We start from the raw sequence: 15,541 nt of genomic DNA on the forward strand, positions 1-15,541 counted from the left end.
GTTTATCCCAAGCGACCTTTAATTTCTGTGAACATTGATTCTAGGGACATCCAACAGTCCCTCAATGGCCTACAGAAGGGGAAAATATCTTCGGATCAAAACAAAAACCACCCCTACCTCCGTTCCCGTACTCATTTGATAGACGTAGGCAAACATTATTCGGGTAAATCATTCCATTTGATGGTGCTATAGGGTGCTAACTATCAACATACAGATGCATTATCTAAAACCTTAGGTAGCCTTGGCATGGGGAATTCTACTACTTAGAAGACTCTGATATTTAAGTATGTCCCTAATGTATCCCTATCTAAATCTGGATTTGCTGAGATAAAATTGCCTAGACGCAGTGAATATCTGCCTACAAGTTCAGGCACCGACCCCGGTCATCATGTAGCTAACTACATAACTAGTTAGCCGCCAGGTGAAGTGCCACACCCACCCAACCCCCTCTTTGGCATCTGCCCCGGTGGTAATGTCACACTTTATCTCGCAAATCTCCACATAACTCTAAATTTATACCCAGATACTACTTGATACTCCAAGATACCAGGGAGACGATATCACATTATGTAAGGATCGGCATACTCCCTAGGGCTAGCGCTTCAGCCCCAGCTAGTTCAGCTCCCCGAAATTGTTCAACAATTAACACCTGAGAGATCCTGTGTGCTCAACGCACAACAATTCTCATGCTAGATCATATATCTCTATTCACTTCACAATATGATTTCACTCCTAGATCTACCTGTTGAGATCGTGCTGCTTATAGTCGACTGCCTCTTCTCCCAATTCGCCGCAACAGAACCAAACAACGCTGACGTTTCCATCGCAACCCAAAAAGATTTGAACGCGCTTTCACAAACAAACAAATGGTTCTATGATAGGCTGGAACCCCGCTTATACAAGTTCAATGCACAGCATTGTGGCCGAACCTCACTGGCGTTTGGCGCCTTGCGTGGTTATGACACTGTTGTTCAGAAGTCTCTGGCAGTAGACTCGTCAAATATGACCAGGGATTTGAGATTTCCAACACACGGCTGTCAACTCTTCCATACTCCACTTTGCTGGGCAGTTCAGGGAGGTCACATCTCTATGATCAATATACTTCTTCAATCTGGCGCTGATATTTATGGGGAATGCATGCACGATTGTTGTGATGCACAGCTTCTTGGCCAGGCCGCAAGAAATGGCCATTTGGATATGATGAAAGACCTTGTAGGAAGAGGTCTTCGTCCAGAACTCATGTGGGAAATCAATTTCGCAGATCTGCTGGATGTAGAAGATCCATGGCGCAAAGCTACTCTCCGACTAGCTGCAGAGGGTGGCCATATTCTGTGTGTTGATTATATTCTTGCTATGAGAGAGTATGATAATCTCACTTGCAAACAATACATGCACAGAATAGGGCTGATTGTGCCCGCAACAGTGGCAAATGGTCATCTAGAGTGTGCGCTGTTTTTGCTGAGTCGCAGCAGTATTATTGAGAGAACTGGTTTCTGTAGCTGTGGGGTCAAGCTTGCCAGGTCTCTAGTTTCCGATCTTCCCAAACTGAGAAAGACATTGGAAGATCCATATACCATGGAGAAGTATGGCGCTATGCTTCTTTATCTAGGAGCCGCTACCGGCTGTCTGCCTTTGTGCAAAGAGATGGTTCGACTGGGTGTTCATATTGATACAAGATTTTGCGGGAACAACACGCCGCTCTGTCTTGCCGTAATAGAAGTCCGAGCACCCGAAGAATTGAAGGGATTGTTGGAGCTAGGCGCCGGGATCAACGTGCGAAACTCACAGGATCAGACACCGCTCTATCTGGCAACTCTATTTCGGTACTGGAAAATCATGAAGATGCTCCTAGATGAAGGTGCCGATACCGAAGCAGGCGCGAGTCGATCCAGGGTTTTTCAAACACCACTTTGCCTCGCTGTTGCCGATTTTGGGCTTCAATCGCCAAATCCAGAACATTCAACGAGGGCGGCTCGTAGTAATGTGATTATATCATTGTTGCTAGAAAAGGGAGCCAATCCCAATTATGCCGATCCAGTGTTTGGGATAACTCCTCTCTGGCTTGCTGTTCGGGGAAATAGCATGCTTCAGCCATCTGCTAGGGATGATCTTGTGCGGTTGCTCCTTGAAAACGGTGCAGACCCGAAACGAGCATCGCGAAATCAGACAATCCTGTTCTGGGCTATATCAAATTGCCACAAGGATACGATCAAAATGCTTCTTGACTGTGGTGCCAACCCTAATGACTACCCGGGGAATCTCAACTGCTCAAGAACCCACCGCTCGAGGATCCCACTTTCGCCTCTGGCAAAGGCCATGAGGCTGAAACATTATGAGATGGCTGAGATTTTGCTTGACCATGGTGCAGACCCTTTTGTTCCGCATTGGAAGAAGGAGACGTCACTGTTCAATGCGACCAGGTCTATGAATTGTTCGTTCATTGGAAAGATGATTGCCAAGGGCCTAGATGTGAACGATTCTATGATGGGCCAGACACCTCTTCATCTGGCTGTCTGGCAATGCAACGTTGAAGTGGCGGAGTTATTGCTTCGTCGTGGAGCAGATCCGAACATCTCGGTTGGGGGGACTTCGTGCTATTCATCTTATTCAATCGTACGGTGGGCCTCCGAGTGCCTCCATTCAAGGGATGGGGCAGCTGCTATGGTAGAGTTGCTATGTGCATATGGTGCCAGGGATCTATATGATACTAATGTTTATACGGACGGACGCATGCCAATGTTGGTCCCTCCGGTCTCAGGGTACCTATAATATGACAAGAAGGATGGTTTGGTTAAATGGTTTCCTCTGCCGATGATAGCTCACTGTCCCAAGGTCGATTGGCCAGTAATCCAAAGAAATAAATCAAAGACATGTACGGAGTAGAATATCTATATATGAAGTTCTAACAGTATGTGCGCTGCGAATACACAAAGACAAAAAAAAAACCAACATAACACAATACTAATCCTTTGCTCGTTATTCTTGACTCAATGACTATTACATTGCTATCTTGACAGGTAAAAGAAACAAGAGAAGGAAAAAATTAATGACACCATCGATTAGTAGAAAGCGGCACGCGGCTCATTCTCTACCGACATTGGGTCAGATTTGAGCCAAGAAAAATCCCCTGGTGACATGCGGAGGGTAACGTGAAGAAAGAAGATCAAATGAAATAAGATGGGGACCAGGGGAGAACGTGCACGCCGGGGGTAATATTTTTACACAGAAAAACCGCTAACACCGTTGTTGCTCAAGATTTACTCAGGCTTCTTGCCGACCATGAGGTACATGGGGGTAAAGAGGTTCTTCTGAGCACCTTCAACCAGACAGTCAGCAGCCAAGGCGAGGCTGTCGGCGGTCTTCTGGGAACCCTTGGGGAAAATACCGATGGACTCGCCAGCACCGACAAAGCGGTGGGCAAGGCCACGGCCCCACCAGGTCATGCGAGCGATGGTGAAGAAATCCCACGCTGAACCCATGTGCTTGAAGGAGCCCGCCAGCGGGTAGTACCAGGGAATGGGGTCGGGGCGAGCAGCGAGATCCTCATGATGCTTCACATTAAAGCCAGCGTTCTTCATGGCCTCGAGGCCATCAGAGATACGGACCATGTTAGAGATACCATCACCCTGCTCGATACCGAGACGGATGCGGCGGTGCTCGGCATCATCGTTGTTATAGTCGTCAGTCATGAGCCACTCGTACACAGCGAAGGTACCGCCTGGCTTCAGGACACGGAAGATCTCGCTGTAAACACCGACAAGCTCTGGGGCGTGGACGGTGGCTTCAATAGCGTACACGGCATCGAATGTGTTGTCGGGGAAGTTCATCTGCATGAAGTCGCCCTTGACAAAGGCCATCTTGTCCGAGAGACCTTGCTTGTGCGCGTAGTGGGTAGCCCGGTCGATCTGGTAGTCGTTGTTGTTCAGACCGGTGACATGAGCACCAGTGAACTTGACCATCTCACGAGCGGGACCACCAACACCACAGCCAACATCCAGAACTTTCATGTCCTCTGTGATACCAGCCTGGAGGGCAAGGTAGTGCTCGTGGCGGGCAATGGCCTGGTGGAAAGGCTCACCGTAGGCAAAGCGGCAGAAGTGGAAGGAAGAGCCCCATCCGTACTCGTAGAAGTCGGTGGCCAGGTTGTAGTAGCTGTAAAAATTCATCAGCATGAGAGGCTTCAATTAATAGGGTTTGTTTCTGGACGTACTGTCTGGTCAAGGTGGCATATTCAGCCTTGCGGGCCTATTCATGCAGGAACTGTTAGCGATAAGAACCAATTGTGTTGGATGCGCATTGCCATACCTCACGGATTTCAGGTGTCTCATCAACGGCATTTTTGTTGTCCCAGTGCTTGAAGTATTCGTCGACGGCAGCCTTCTGGGCGGCGGAGTCCTTTCCGCGCATAGCAGCGAGACCACCTTGGGCCTTGGCAGACTGGCCGTGCAGAGCCTTGTTGAAGGCCGCATCGCGCGCCTTGTCCTCACGTTCCAATGCAGAGGGAGCCATAGTGAATAAACGAGTCGCAAAGATTAAAAGGGGTAGATTGTAAAGAGGCGAAAAAGAGTCAATTTCCAAGATTTTTCAAGTGAAAAAAGACAAGGTAAACCAAGATTGGAAATACCACAAGAGAAGCGAAGCAAGAGGGCACAAATTGAAGGGAATGGATTGCGACTGGAGAAGTAGGAGAAAGGGGAAATAAATAAGAGTCGAATCCCAAGCAACTTTTTGACAATCCGAAGTGGAGAGCCAATCAGGGGGTTCCACCGAACAACTAGCCCGAGCTTTAGTGTCCTCTGGGGGGGTCTGTTTGGGGTGGCCACACTCTTCCTTACTCACGGGACACCAACTTCCGGGCTGTGGCTGAGTCGGACGCTGCATCTCCCGGTAGAAAAAAAAGTGACCTGATGCACTACGTTCACGTGATCAATTAGCCACACTGAGCCACACGCCACTTCTATCGATCTTGATAATCCAACCTGGAAGCTCTCTCACGTCTCGGATCAACTAACCTCATACTCCGATATGCCTCCCCAAATTAAGCATGATTTGAACCGATCCGGCTGGGAATCGACAGACTTCCCATCTGTCTGTGAAAACTGCCTTCCCGAAAATCCCTATGTGCAGATGATCAAGGAAGACCATGGCGCAGAATGCAAGATCGTAAGTCTTTTTTTTTGCTCCCTCGAAGCTTTTTCATGGCCAAATACTAACTACTTAGTGCACGCGCCCCTTCACTATCTTCCGTTGGAAGGCCGATCGGACCTCCCGCCAAAAGCGATCCATCATCTGCCTCACATGTGCACGCTTGAAGAACTGCTGTCAATGCTGCATGCTAGATTTGTCGTTTGGTCTTCCCCTTGCCGTCCGTGATGCTGCTCTGAAAATGGTCGCCCCAGGCCCGGAAAGCTCCATCAATCGCGAGTATTACGCGCAGAACAACGAGAAGGAAATCGAAGAGGGCCGTGGTGCGATCGAAGAATACGAAAAGACAGACGACAAGGCTCGCGAGCTTTTGCGACGCCTCGCAAACAGCGAACCATATTACCGCAAACCCCGACGAATCGAAGCACCTGCTGAAGAAGAGAAAGAGGAACGCACGGCGACGGATCAACCACGAACAAACAGTCGTTATGGAAATGGGCCCGGTCCGGTTCGCACCAGTGAAAGCCGCGTCGGAAACCGCCTTCCAGGTCGTGGAGGGCGAGGTGGTGGTCGCGGTGGTCGCCCATTTCCTAGTACCACCCAGTTGCCACCCTCGGCTGCGGATATCATCCCCCCTACGGATCCCAACGTCACATCCTTGTTCATTACAGGCGTGGAAGACGATCTCCCCGAACATGCGCTCCGCACCTTTTTCAGTGAATTTGGCCAACTCCGGTCGCTTATTTGCTCTCATCGCTCCCACTGTGCTTTTATCAACTACGTCAACCGCGCAGACGCCGAAACCGCCGCAAACCACTGCCAAGGCAAGGCCATCATCCAGGGCTGCCCTCTGCGTGTTCGCTGGGGAAAGCCGAAGCCACTGGATAACCTTGACCGTGAAGAAAGAATGCAAAATGCTCGTGAGGGTCGTCAGACTGTGGGAACAGTTGGAAAAGGCAAGCAAGTAGACCGACAAGCCATTACCTCTGCAGGCGAGGGTGTTGGCCAGGAGAAAGCTCAGCCTCATGTTGTTGCACCGCCACCCGGATCAGGCGAGGTCCAGTACGCCAGCATGAATGGCGACTAAACAAAACTTGCGCGGAGATACCATTAAAAGCAATCAAGTTTGCATGTAACTTAGGGTTCGGAGCGGGCGTTATCAGGGATCATCATTCTATGCAGATCTATGTACTTCAATCGAAAATACCCCGGAGACGCCAATGAATAAAAGAGTCGGGTATCTTATAATACATGTCCGGTCACTGTTGTAGCTTATTTGACTGTTCCATCTGCCGTCGATTTGACATAGGCTCACAGGCTGACTTCAACGTCATTTTCATTGTCGTTTAGACTTTGAATGGACTCGGAGAGTGCGCTCAGATTCCACTGAGCATCATGGCAGGAGAAAAAACCATCATGACGAGCAAGCCTTATGAATCTTCACATCCTGATCGCCGATTTTGATAGATTCGTTATCACCGCGTTCGATCTGCTCGTGGATATTGAGTTCTGTAGAAACAATCGCTCGTTAGCAAACAGTGTGCATAATACTATGAGTAAAAAACCATCAATTGGATCGCCAGGTTAATGGAAGACATACCCCACTTAGCAGATTCATCTCCCTGCTCCCTCGAGCCTTGGACGATGTTGTGGCGCAGGATATTTGCAACCTCGATCGCATGGTTGATTTGCATTCCAGTGTCGACGGCTGGGCGACGGTTCTTCTCAAAATTCTCGCGCGCTTCCTGGCGTGCAGCCATGAGGACTGGGAGATCATCTATAGCGGGCGTCAGTATGAGGGAAACAAAAGCTTAAGTGCCGGTTGTGTTTGTCAAACGAACTGTGGAAGACAACCCGGGTGGACCGGAGAAGTTGGCGATATGCGCTCTTAGCGGCAGCGGCAGTGGAGGTGGCCATAGTGAAAATCGGAATGTCACAGAGAAGTATAGAAGAAGTATAGACTTGAGTGTATTTAGAAACAGGTCGAGAAGCACAGGTTGCAAATTGTCGCTGCGGATGATCGGCACGGATAAGATAGGGCGGAGCTATGGGTGATGGTGTAGATGCGAAGTAGGAGTTACAATTATCTGAACAAGAACGAAGATCGACTAAACCAGAAAATTTGAATGTACAAGTCAATAGAAGGAACAAGGCCTGGCGGTATTGCCAATCTGGAAACTCCAAAAACATCTGATCCGTGATTGGCTATAGAGGCGGATATTTGAGGCAGAAAAAAATGTATGCAAAAAATTCCATCGCGGGACCCAACGCTCTCCACACACAACTTGGTACCATCACCAATAACCATTATACAATGGCTGCTGCTCAGGTTGTTAACATCTCCCTTCCTGCCTTGCCTCAGGGCTGGGCTGGCGAGAAGGATTTCAAGATCGTCGGTGCTCTGTCCGGTGCCACCAAGCGCAACGTGGAGCCCGTTGGCCCGCATTTCCTGGCTCACGCTCGCCGAGTAAGTTCTACAAATGCAGTCCTTTTTTCCCGTCAATATTAACCACCCTCTAGTCTCGTCACAACCGTACTTTCTCCGAGGATGAGCGCCTCCAGGCCCAGAACAATGTCAAGAAGACTGAGACTGAGGAGGATGATGATATCTCTGAAGATGAGGACCCTATGATGCTTGCCCGTGAGGCCAAGGACTGGAAGGTCAGTAATGTAACATGTATCCTGGTTGGCGAAATTCTAACTCCTTAGCAGGGCCAGGATCACTACGCCGTTTTGGGTTTGAAGAAGTACCGCTGGCGCGCAACCCCCGAGCAGATCAAGCGGGCTCACCGCAAGAAGGTCCTGCGTCACCACCCTGACAAGAAGGCCGCCCAGGGTAACAGCGACGAGAACGACAGCTTCTTCAAGTGCATCCAGAAGGCCACCGATCTGCTTCTGGACCCCACTCGCCGTCGCCAGTTCGATTCCGTCGATGAGAACGCCGACGTTGAGCCCCCCACTAAGAAGCTCACTGGTAGCAAGTTCTACAAGGCCTGGGGCCCCGTGTTTGTTGCAGAGGGTCGCTTCTCTAACAAGCAGCCCGTGCCCACACTCGGCGACGAGAACAGCACCCAGGAGCACGTCGAGGCTTTCTACAACTTCTGGTACAACGTTGACAGCTGGAGGACTTTCGAGTACCTTGATGAGGATGTGCCTGATGATGGAGAGAGCCGTGACCAGAAGCGTCATGTCGAGAAGAAGAACGCCAACGCCCGCCGCAAGCGTAAGACCGAGGACACCGTCCGTCTGCGTGAGCTCGTTGACGAGTGTCTCGCTTCCGATGAGCGTATTAAGAAGTTCCGCCAGCAGGCTCGTGCCGGCAAGGACGCTAAGCGTCTTGCTAAGGAGGAGGAGATGCGCCGTCTCAAGGAGGAGAAGGAGGCTGCTAAGGCCGCTGAGGAGGAGCGCAAGAAGAACGCTGAGGAGACTGCCAAGGCTGACCGTGAGAAGGCCAAGAAGGCCAAGGAGGCCGCTAAGAACGCTTCCAAGAAGAACAAGCGTATCCTCAAGGGTTCCGTTAAAGAGGTCAACTACTTCTCCGCCGGTGAGCCCACTGCTGCTGAGATCGACGGTGTCCTCAGCGATGTCGACCTTATCATGGCCAAGATCGATGTTGATGAGCTCGCCGTTCTGGCCGAGAAGCTCACCATCGCCGGTACTGATGGTGCTGCCGTTAAGACCGCTTGGTCTGGTGAGGCTAAGCGCCTTGTTGATGCTGGCAAGCTGAAGGCCGGCGAGACCAAGGTCTTCGTTTAAATATTCTTGTCTATCAGATAGATGAGGGGTAGCCTATGTACCTAGGCTTTCCTGATCATGACTATTCACGCCACATAGAGTAGAAAAATACATGATGCTCTGATCTAAACGCAATCCAGTCCACTATCTATGTATTATTTGTAATATTTGTCCCGCTACATATGGTCCTCCTCGATTCTGCATCCCCACAGTACTGTTTGTTAGCTTTGGGACTACGGGCTACGCCCAACTTACAAGGTTACTGCATTCAGCCAACTGCATATGCGACCACTCCCAACCACGTGATTGGTCATGGATCAAACAGTGCCTCGCTCTCTGATAATCTGTTTACAGACTCGTTTCTCTAGTGAGGGGTCTCACAACAGATGGTCTTCGTAGACGCCATGGATGTCTCTGGCGAGGGTCAGTATGTTTGAAGTTATCCCAGGGATTACCATCATGTTAACTAGTGGAGGCATTTAGAGCGACAAGAACCCAATCTTCGGAAGATAATACGAGTTGCCAAAGACAGATTGCTTAAATACGGACATTCCCAATACATAGAGCTTGAAGCTGAGAATATGCGTTATATCGCCGAAAACACGACTATCCCGATTCCCCGCGTTCACGAGATCCAAATCCACGATGGTGGCATTAGGTCTATCTTAATGGACTATATCGAAGGCCAAACGCTGCAAGATGCCTGGTCCAGCATGATTCCATCACAAAAAGTGTCTGTCGCGCAGGAACTACACGGTTATATACAGCAACTACGAGAGCTAAAGTACGACCATCTGGGGTCTTCCAGACATACAAATATATATACACAGCACCCAATCTACTTCGATGAATACCTATTTTCGAGATTGACGACCTCGGCCCCGGACTCCATGCTAAACTATACGGCTATTAAACAACCGGAGGATAATATAGTTTTCACGCACGGTGATCTGGCACCAAGAAACATCCTGGTTGATGACCAGGGTCATGTAGCTGCAGTGTTAGACTGGGAACTTGCAGGCTGGCACCCTGAATGGCGTGAAACTGTTAGAGCGTATACATTTTGCAACGATATTCCAGGCTGGACTGCTTATCTATCAGCTATTTTCCCGCCGAATCATGCAACGGAATACATGGCTGTGGCATTTGCTAGACACATGACACGATGAATTCGATACGATATATGTATTTAGGCATAATCCTTTTTGAAAGCTATCACGTCATTTTCTTCTTTTATAATCCCATGTCTGGCATAATATACCCCCGGTTCGGAAACAGGCCTATCTTAAAAAAAAGACGTAAATAACGACCGAGAATAGAGCCTACAGTAAATGTGAGACTGAGTCCATCTGAGCATTGCTGGAATACCCTTTTGTGATAAAGATGAGCCACAAGGCTATGTTGGAGTGATAATGGAAACCGCCGACGGTGGTGATACTATTTCGGCTGGTATGTCCGTCAAGGATGAATTCAGTCAAATCTATCCCTTCAGGACACATGCTGCTTCTAGCTTTCAATATGTTCCGAGATAATATAATCATAACCCCACGCAAATCATATTTCAACCGCGGCCCAGGTTTGCTGCCCACCTAGGCAAACTTGATGATTACTGATCGGGTATGCGTAAGCCGAGCATAGATTGGCATATAAGTTACCAATATATCGCAGCAAATTGTGAAGTAAATTTCAATCTAGTTCATCTTTAGTGACCATGATTTTCGATCCAGATACTATCGATATTCCCAAGTCTTACGAGACTCTTCCATTGACCGATGTCAAAGTCTCCCACCACCCGGCCGGGGCTCCTGAAGCAACCCCTGTGATTATGGTGACACTAAACCGACCGGAAAAGCACAATTCATTCACTTTGGAGATGATGCATGTGTTTGAGAAGATATACCCCATGTTTGATGTTGACGAACGAGTTAAAGTCGTGGTGCTTACTGGTGCTGGCAAGATGTTCTGTGCGGGTGCGGACCTTGAGCGAGGATTCAGTGGAATGGAGAAGGAGAGAAACAAGGATCACCGTGATAGGTAATATAATGAAGTTCCAGCCCATAGCTCACGTCTCCACTCCGCTAATACCGATATCAATAGCGGTGGCCGTCTCGCCTTGGCCATCCACCGCTGCCGCAAGCCTACTATAGCGGCTATGCAGGGCTCCGCTGTCGGATTGGGTATGACAATGTCTCTGCCGGCTGCCATACGCATTGGCTGCCAGAAGTCCAAGTACGGATTTGTCTTCCCGCGACGGGGTCTAACGATGGAATCAAGCTCTTCATTCTTTCTCCCGCGGTTGATTGGCTATTCAAATGCTCTGTATTTAATCACAACTGGCGGCATCTTTCCTCCTACGTCGCCAAATTTTGGGACGCTGTTTCAGGAGACATATCCTGAGCCAGCCCAGGTAGTCGGGCGTGCTTTGGAGCTTGCGACGGAAATTGCAGAGAATGTTAGCCCTATGGCATCATATCTTTCGCGGGAACTCATGTGGCGGAATCCAGGGAGTGCTGAGGAGACTCATATAGTTGATTCGGCGGTGCTGTACCATATGTTTAGTGGGAAGTATGTTTCCTCGGCCTCCTTTCATCAAGTCTTGGACAATTTCATATGACAAGAACCAATACTGACTACTTATTCTGTATTAAAGGGACTCAAAGGAAGGCATCGAAGCATTCTTCGAGAAACGAAAGCCAAATTTTAATGCAACTCTTGAGGGTGATGCCCCGCCCAGCTTTCCTTGGTGGTCTGATGTTGATACCGGGAGACGTCCGAAGGCAAGCAAGGCGAAATTGTAGGCAAGGGCCGCTACTTCCCAGTCACCAAGAATGCGCACACATATACAGTGAACAATGAGAAATGGGATAATGTACCGAGATGGAAATGTAATTCTGAGGATTCTTGGCACAGCTACACAAGGAACGAAGTGATTTCCACATAACAATAAACACACGTGAATATTCGTCTAGATTTTCTTCGGAAATAGCCTGTGGAATATCATTAATACAGAGTGACTGAGAAGCATCAAATTGAAAGGAAATATGTATCCTAAGCAAGCGAGCGGGTCTGGGTGCGGCGGGACTGAACGTTTTCAGGCGCATTCCTGAGATAAAGTTGAATCTGAGTCTGACAACCGCTCCATCCAGCTCCATCCAGCTCCATCCAGCTCCATCCAGCTCCACTCGTGTAACTCAAACCCATCTCAAACTTCGAGTTCTACAATACTATACCCGTTCGTAGACATTGAGCTGCTCGGGATCATATCACATGAATGTGGCCACCACGACAACATCAACAAAAGAAATAAGACCGTAAAATGTATAAATACATAACCATAATTTGATGCGGAAGTATTTAAAATGATAAATTGCTAATTCGTTATCAACTTTGCCATGGCCTTCTTCCCACCACTTGAGATCCGGACGCGGTTCTGAACACAGAAGTCGACGAGGGCATTGGATGCAGAGCCACCGGGTCCTGACGATTGCCATTTCGCTGCTCAGAACGCTCTTTAATCCAGGGCCGGAGGTTGAATATACCGCCACAGATAAATATGCCCACCCAAAGTGTCAATTCAGTTCCATAGATAATTATCCCAAGGATATCAATGGTTGGTCCAAACACTACTTACATATCAGCCACTGGTCATCTCTACCAGATGATCAAGTTGACTTACAGACAGAGACGAGCGAAAACAAGTCCCCAGCAGCATCAATTCCAACGAATATGAAGCTGATTCCTCGAACAGTTCTGTGGAGATAAATGTCCCAGTAATGTGTCAGCACACCTGCTGCGAGTAAACATGCACTTAAAACCGCCATCAATATAAGAGGCCATTCCAGTCCATGGCTTTTTGCAGCTCGTAAGGCAAATATGAGTCCAGCTTCAATGCCGCCCAACAGCAGCAGGAGCGAAGTGACTGCGACACAGCATTTCATAATTCGGTATTTCTGAGTCTAGATGAGTATTACAAAGATCATGTTGGATAAAACAAATATTTACCTTTCCATAATAAAGACATTGTGCCCAAGTAAGGAGGCTGAGTGTTGTCAGAATTTGGGGCTGAATCCTTAGGGCAATATTGAAATCTTCCACAATGTTGTACACCCCAAGGGGAACTCCTGCGGCCGCCCACAAGAGCATCATTGACCCTTGCAGCCCCTCGGTGTCATGTCTCCTGTAATTGATGATTATTTGGGGAAGAAGCTGTACAGGGGGATTAGCGCGGGCCTAAACATAATAATTGGCACATAGGAACCGCGTACTTGGATAGACCAGCAAACCTAGAAAAAATAGTCAGTTCGGTCTACCAATTGGGGGAACTGGAACTCACTGCACCTAGAGTACCGAGAACATTCTCCGCAATACGGTTTTCCATATTTAGAAGGGCTTGTTCATTGGAACAGCGAGAACAAGAGAAACTCAGAATGGCATCTGATAAGAAAATATCCGGGACACGTGAAGGTGGGCCCGTTTCCTCACTTATCATTGGGTCAACACCATGAACTGCGCTGCGACCTGGCAAAGTCTCTTGTTTTGGTCTCTCGAGGGATGTCATGGTGGTACTGATGAGAGCTATCAGACAAGTACCAAGTAGAGATATCATTGCATTTAAGTATTGATCTTTTTGGTTTCTCTCTAGTTCTCTCTATTATCAACTTTCAAGTTTATCAATAAAATTGAAATACATATACTACAGCAACCTTGGAAACTTGGGGAAAGCTCCACAATTGACATGGCTCAATTACCGATTGGGTGTGTGCCTGTCTCCATGAAGGTGGGTGGCCATGGAGACTGTAAAGACGAAGGCTAATACTACGCAGAAATACAGATCGAATCCTGATGTCCTCTCTTGATCAAAGCATTGCACACATTGCCACAAAAGTCTTCATTCACATGCATATCCTACCCCTTTCCAAGGATTATATATTATAGGAGATTGATCTCTTCAGATAATATATATTTTAAAAGTCGTAAAATTAGTATATCTGTTTCCAGAGCCGAAAAATCCATGATTTTGCGTACCTTAAGATGTGAACCCCTAACAAAGGGTACATTTTAGCATTTTGCATTTTGCATTTCGCGATAGTTTGTACTGCGATGTAGCAACCCACCCGAAAAGGGATTTGACTGCTTCCAAGGTTGGTAAGGATCCGGTAGGGAAAGGTATACTTTTTTTTTTGGTCGAGGATATTCCAAAATGTTTCAAATCTACAATCTAGTTCAAGCTATAATATGGAAGGAAATCATATGTTTATACAATATGGATGCGATTTTTTGAACGTTTTCAACAGGTTTAGGATATTCCTTTGTAGGATATTGGGTTAAAAAAGCCGAGCAACTTCAAATAGGGGATGTCCATAGTATAAGAAAAAAAACCATGGAAGAAACATCGGAAACTTCAGTTAAAATTATAAAAATAGTCGGTCACTTATGTGGCCTTGCAGTCCTTTTTTTTGGCAATCTTCTTAAATGTCTTTTTTTATTATAGCAAGACGGCAGATAAAAGCAGAAAAAAGCATAAGACTTCTTCATGAACCTCTGGAACATAAATCTTATGTCAGCTGTTTTGCCCTATCGGCTGAGAGGTGGCACATGTACCAGCCTGGTTTTGATATATGTCCCGCCACCATATTTATATCAAGCGACCAAAAATAGAATATCACACTTTAGAGAGTGTTCGGAGAATACCTAAGAGAGAGTACGTACGCATCTGCGTAAGATGGATATCCCAGCCCCCACTTACCCAAATAGGATTAAATGATCATCTACTCGGCATGATATCATCAGGAATGAAAACCCGTTGTTGGGGGATTTTCCACATTGTGAAGGAAATTCTTTACTATACTTTGTATGTGAAATGTTTGGCTGAAAATCGAAGTATAGTAGTACTCTATGTGAACTGGTCTTGGTATGCAAAATATATTAATTTCTCCTTAAATATAAAATTTTAAAATGAACTCTTGAAATCCTGAGTGGGTCCATAATAAATTGTGGGACTTCCCCTGTCTCTTCTCTACTTAGACCCTTAAGAACCAGACCACCCTCTCTATTCGACTTGCGCTCCCTTCTCAACCCTCAATCGCATACACCGTCAATATTCTCAAACGATGGTCTCTACTCTCCACCTCTGCCTCATGGCCCTGACTCTACTTTTCAACTTCTCCTCCGCATTCCCCCTCCTCGGTCGCAACATTCAATGGTCCTTCACCCTTTTCCCGTCGCCCTCATGCAATGGGACTATCGGTGACCCTCATGCTGGATCTGGCAGCACAGGCTGTCGTGCCGACCTCCACAGCGTTGCCTCTGCCTATACGCTGAACTCTGTCGCCGAAGGTTGTCGCATCGAGTTGTTCGATAACACCATGTGCGACCAGAACGAATTCTCCGATATCGCCAGCCAAGCCAATGCCACTCAAACTTGTCGCATGGCTGGAACAAGGCGCCGCTACGGTTCATACCAAGTCACCTGCGCCTGAACATCTTCAACTCCCTTCTTTTCGCATGTCGCCGTTTGACACAGTCAAGGGTCTCGGACGGGCTCCTACATCCTATGCGCAACCTGTTCGAAAGTCCGCTGGAAGATCAATTGGAATCCCTCGGTGGGAAAGGATATATACAGATTTTTTAATGATACCCTTAGATTAAATGAAATGAATTT

The 15,541-nt window shown here is 47.7% G+C and overlaps 8 protein-coding genes across 8 annotated transcripts; 5 read left to right on the forward strand and 3 right to left on the reverse strand.

Moving 5' to 3' along the window:
- Window positions 1–720: 720 nt before the first annotated feature.
- Window positions 721–2,769, forward strand: N7479_007806 (ankyrin repeat domain-containing protein; the record flags this gene model as incomplete). Its single annotated transcript, XM_057255500.1, has 1 exon — window positions 721–2,769. The coding sequence occupies one exon, from the start codon at window positions 721–723 to the stop codon at window positions 2,767–2,769; it is 2,049 nt and encodes a 682-aa protein (XP_057109362.1).
- Window positions 2,770–3,257: 488 nt separating this feature from the next.
- erg6 (sterol 24-C-methyltransferase) lies at window positions 3,258–4,509 on the reverse strand (the record flags this gene model as incomplete). The annotated part of the gene is made up of 3 exons (XM_057255501.1): window positions 3,258–4,152; window positions 4,211–4,245; window positions 4,306–4,509. The coding sequence occupies 3 exons, from the start codon at window positions 4,507–4,509 to the stop codon at window positions 3,258–3,260; spliced, it is 1,134 nt and encodes a 377-aa protein (XP_057109363.1).
- A 516-nt stretch (window positions 4,510–5,025) lies between these two features.
- slt11 (Pre-mRNA-splicing factor ECM2) lies at window positions 5,026–6,232 on the forward strand (the record flags this gene model as incomplete). Its single annotated transcript, XM_057255502.1, has 2 exons — window positions 5,026–5,163; window positions 5,222–6,232. The coding sequence occupies 2 exons, from the start codon at window positions 5,026–5,028 to the stop codon at window positions 6,230–6,232; spliced, it is 1,149 nt and encodes a 382-aa protein (XP_057109364.1).
- A 327-nt stretch (window positions 6,233–6,559) lies between these two features.
- N7479_007809 (LYR motif-containing protein) lies at window positions 6,560–7,062 on the reverse strand (the record flags this gene model as incomplete). The annotated part of the gene is made up of 3 exons (XM_057255503.1): window positions 6,560–6,654; window positions 6,746–6,922; window positions 6,987–7,062. The coding sequence occupies 3 exons, from the start codon at window positions 7,060–7,062 to the stop codon at window positions 6,560–6,562; spliced, it is 348 nt and encodes a 115-aa protein (XP_057109365.1).
- Window positions 7,063–7,452: 390 nt separating this feature from the next.
- Window positions 7,453–8,901, forward strand: N7479_007810 (putative ribosome associated DnaJ chaperone Zuotin; the record flags this gene model as incomplete). Its single annotated transcript, XM_057255504.1, has 3 exons — window positions 7,453–7,612; window positions 7,666–7,806; window positions 7,858–8,901. The coding sequence occupies exons 1-3, from the start codon at window positions 7,460–7,462 to the stop codon at window positions 8,899–8,901; spliced, it is 1,338 nt and encodes a 445-aa protein (XP_057109366.1). The 5' UTR covers window positions 7,453–7,459.
- Window positions 8,902–10,591: 1,690 nt separating this feature from the next.
- On the forward strand, window positions 10,592–11,678 carry N7479_007811 (uncharacterized protein; the record flags this gene model as incomplete). The annotated part of the gene is made up of 3 exons (XM_057255505.1): window positions 10,592–10,914; window positions 10,978–11,445; window positions 11,531–11,678. 3 exons carry the CDS (start codon window positions 10,592–10,594, stop codon window positions 11,676–11,678), a joined length of 939 nt encoding a protein of 312 aa, XP_057109367.1.
- Window positions 11,679–12,261: 583 nt separating this feature from the next.
- Window positions 12,262–13,438, reverse strand: N7479_007812 (PQ-loop repeat-containing protein; the record flags this gene model as incomplete). Its single annotated transcript, XM_057255506.1, has 5 exons — window positions 12,262–12,503; window positions 12,557–12,830; window positions 12,883–13,086; window positions 13,146–13,163; window positions 13,214–13,438. The coding sequence occupies 5 exons, from the start codon at window positions 13,436–13,438 to the stop codon at window positions 12,262–12,264; spliced, it is 963 nt and encodes a 320-aa protein (XP_057109368.1).
- Window positions 13,439–14,990: 1,552 nt separating this feature from the next.
- On the forward strand, window positions 14,991–15,359 carry N7479_007813 (uncharacterized protein; the record flags this gene model as incomplete). Its single annotated transcript, XM_057255507.1, has 1 exon — window positions 14,991–15,359. One exon carries the CDS (start codon window positions 14,991–14,993, stop codon window positions 15,357–15,359), a length of 369 nt encoding a protein of 122 aa, XP_057109369.1.
- Between the last annotated feature and the right edge of the window lie 182 nt (window positions 15,360–15,541).

Source organism: Penicillium vulpinum (genome assembly GCF_028829585.1).
Source record: "Penicillium vulpinum strain IBT 29486 chromosome Unknown utg000003l_segment0_segment0, whole genome shotgun sequence".
Classification (NCBI taxonomy): domain Eukaryota; kingdom Fungi; phylum Ascomycota; class Eurotiomycetes; order Eurotiales; family Aspergillaceae; genus Penicillium; species Penicillium vulpinum.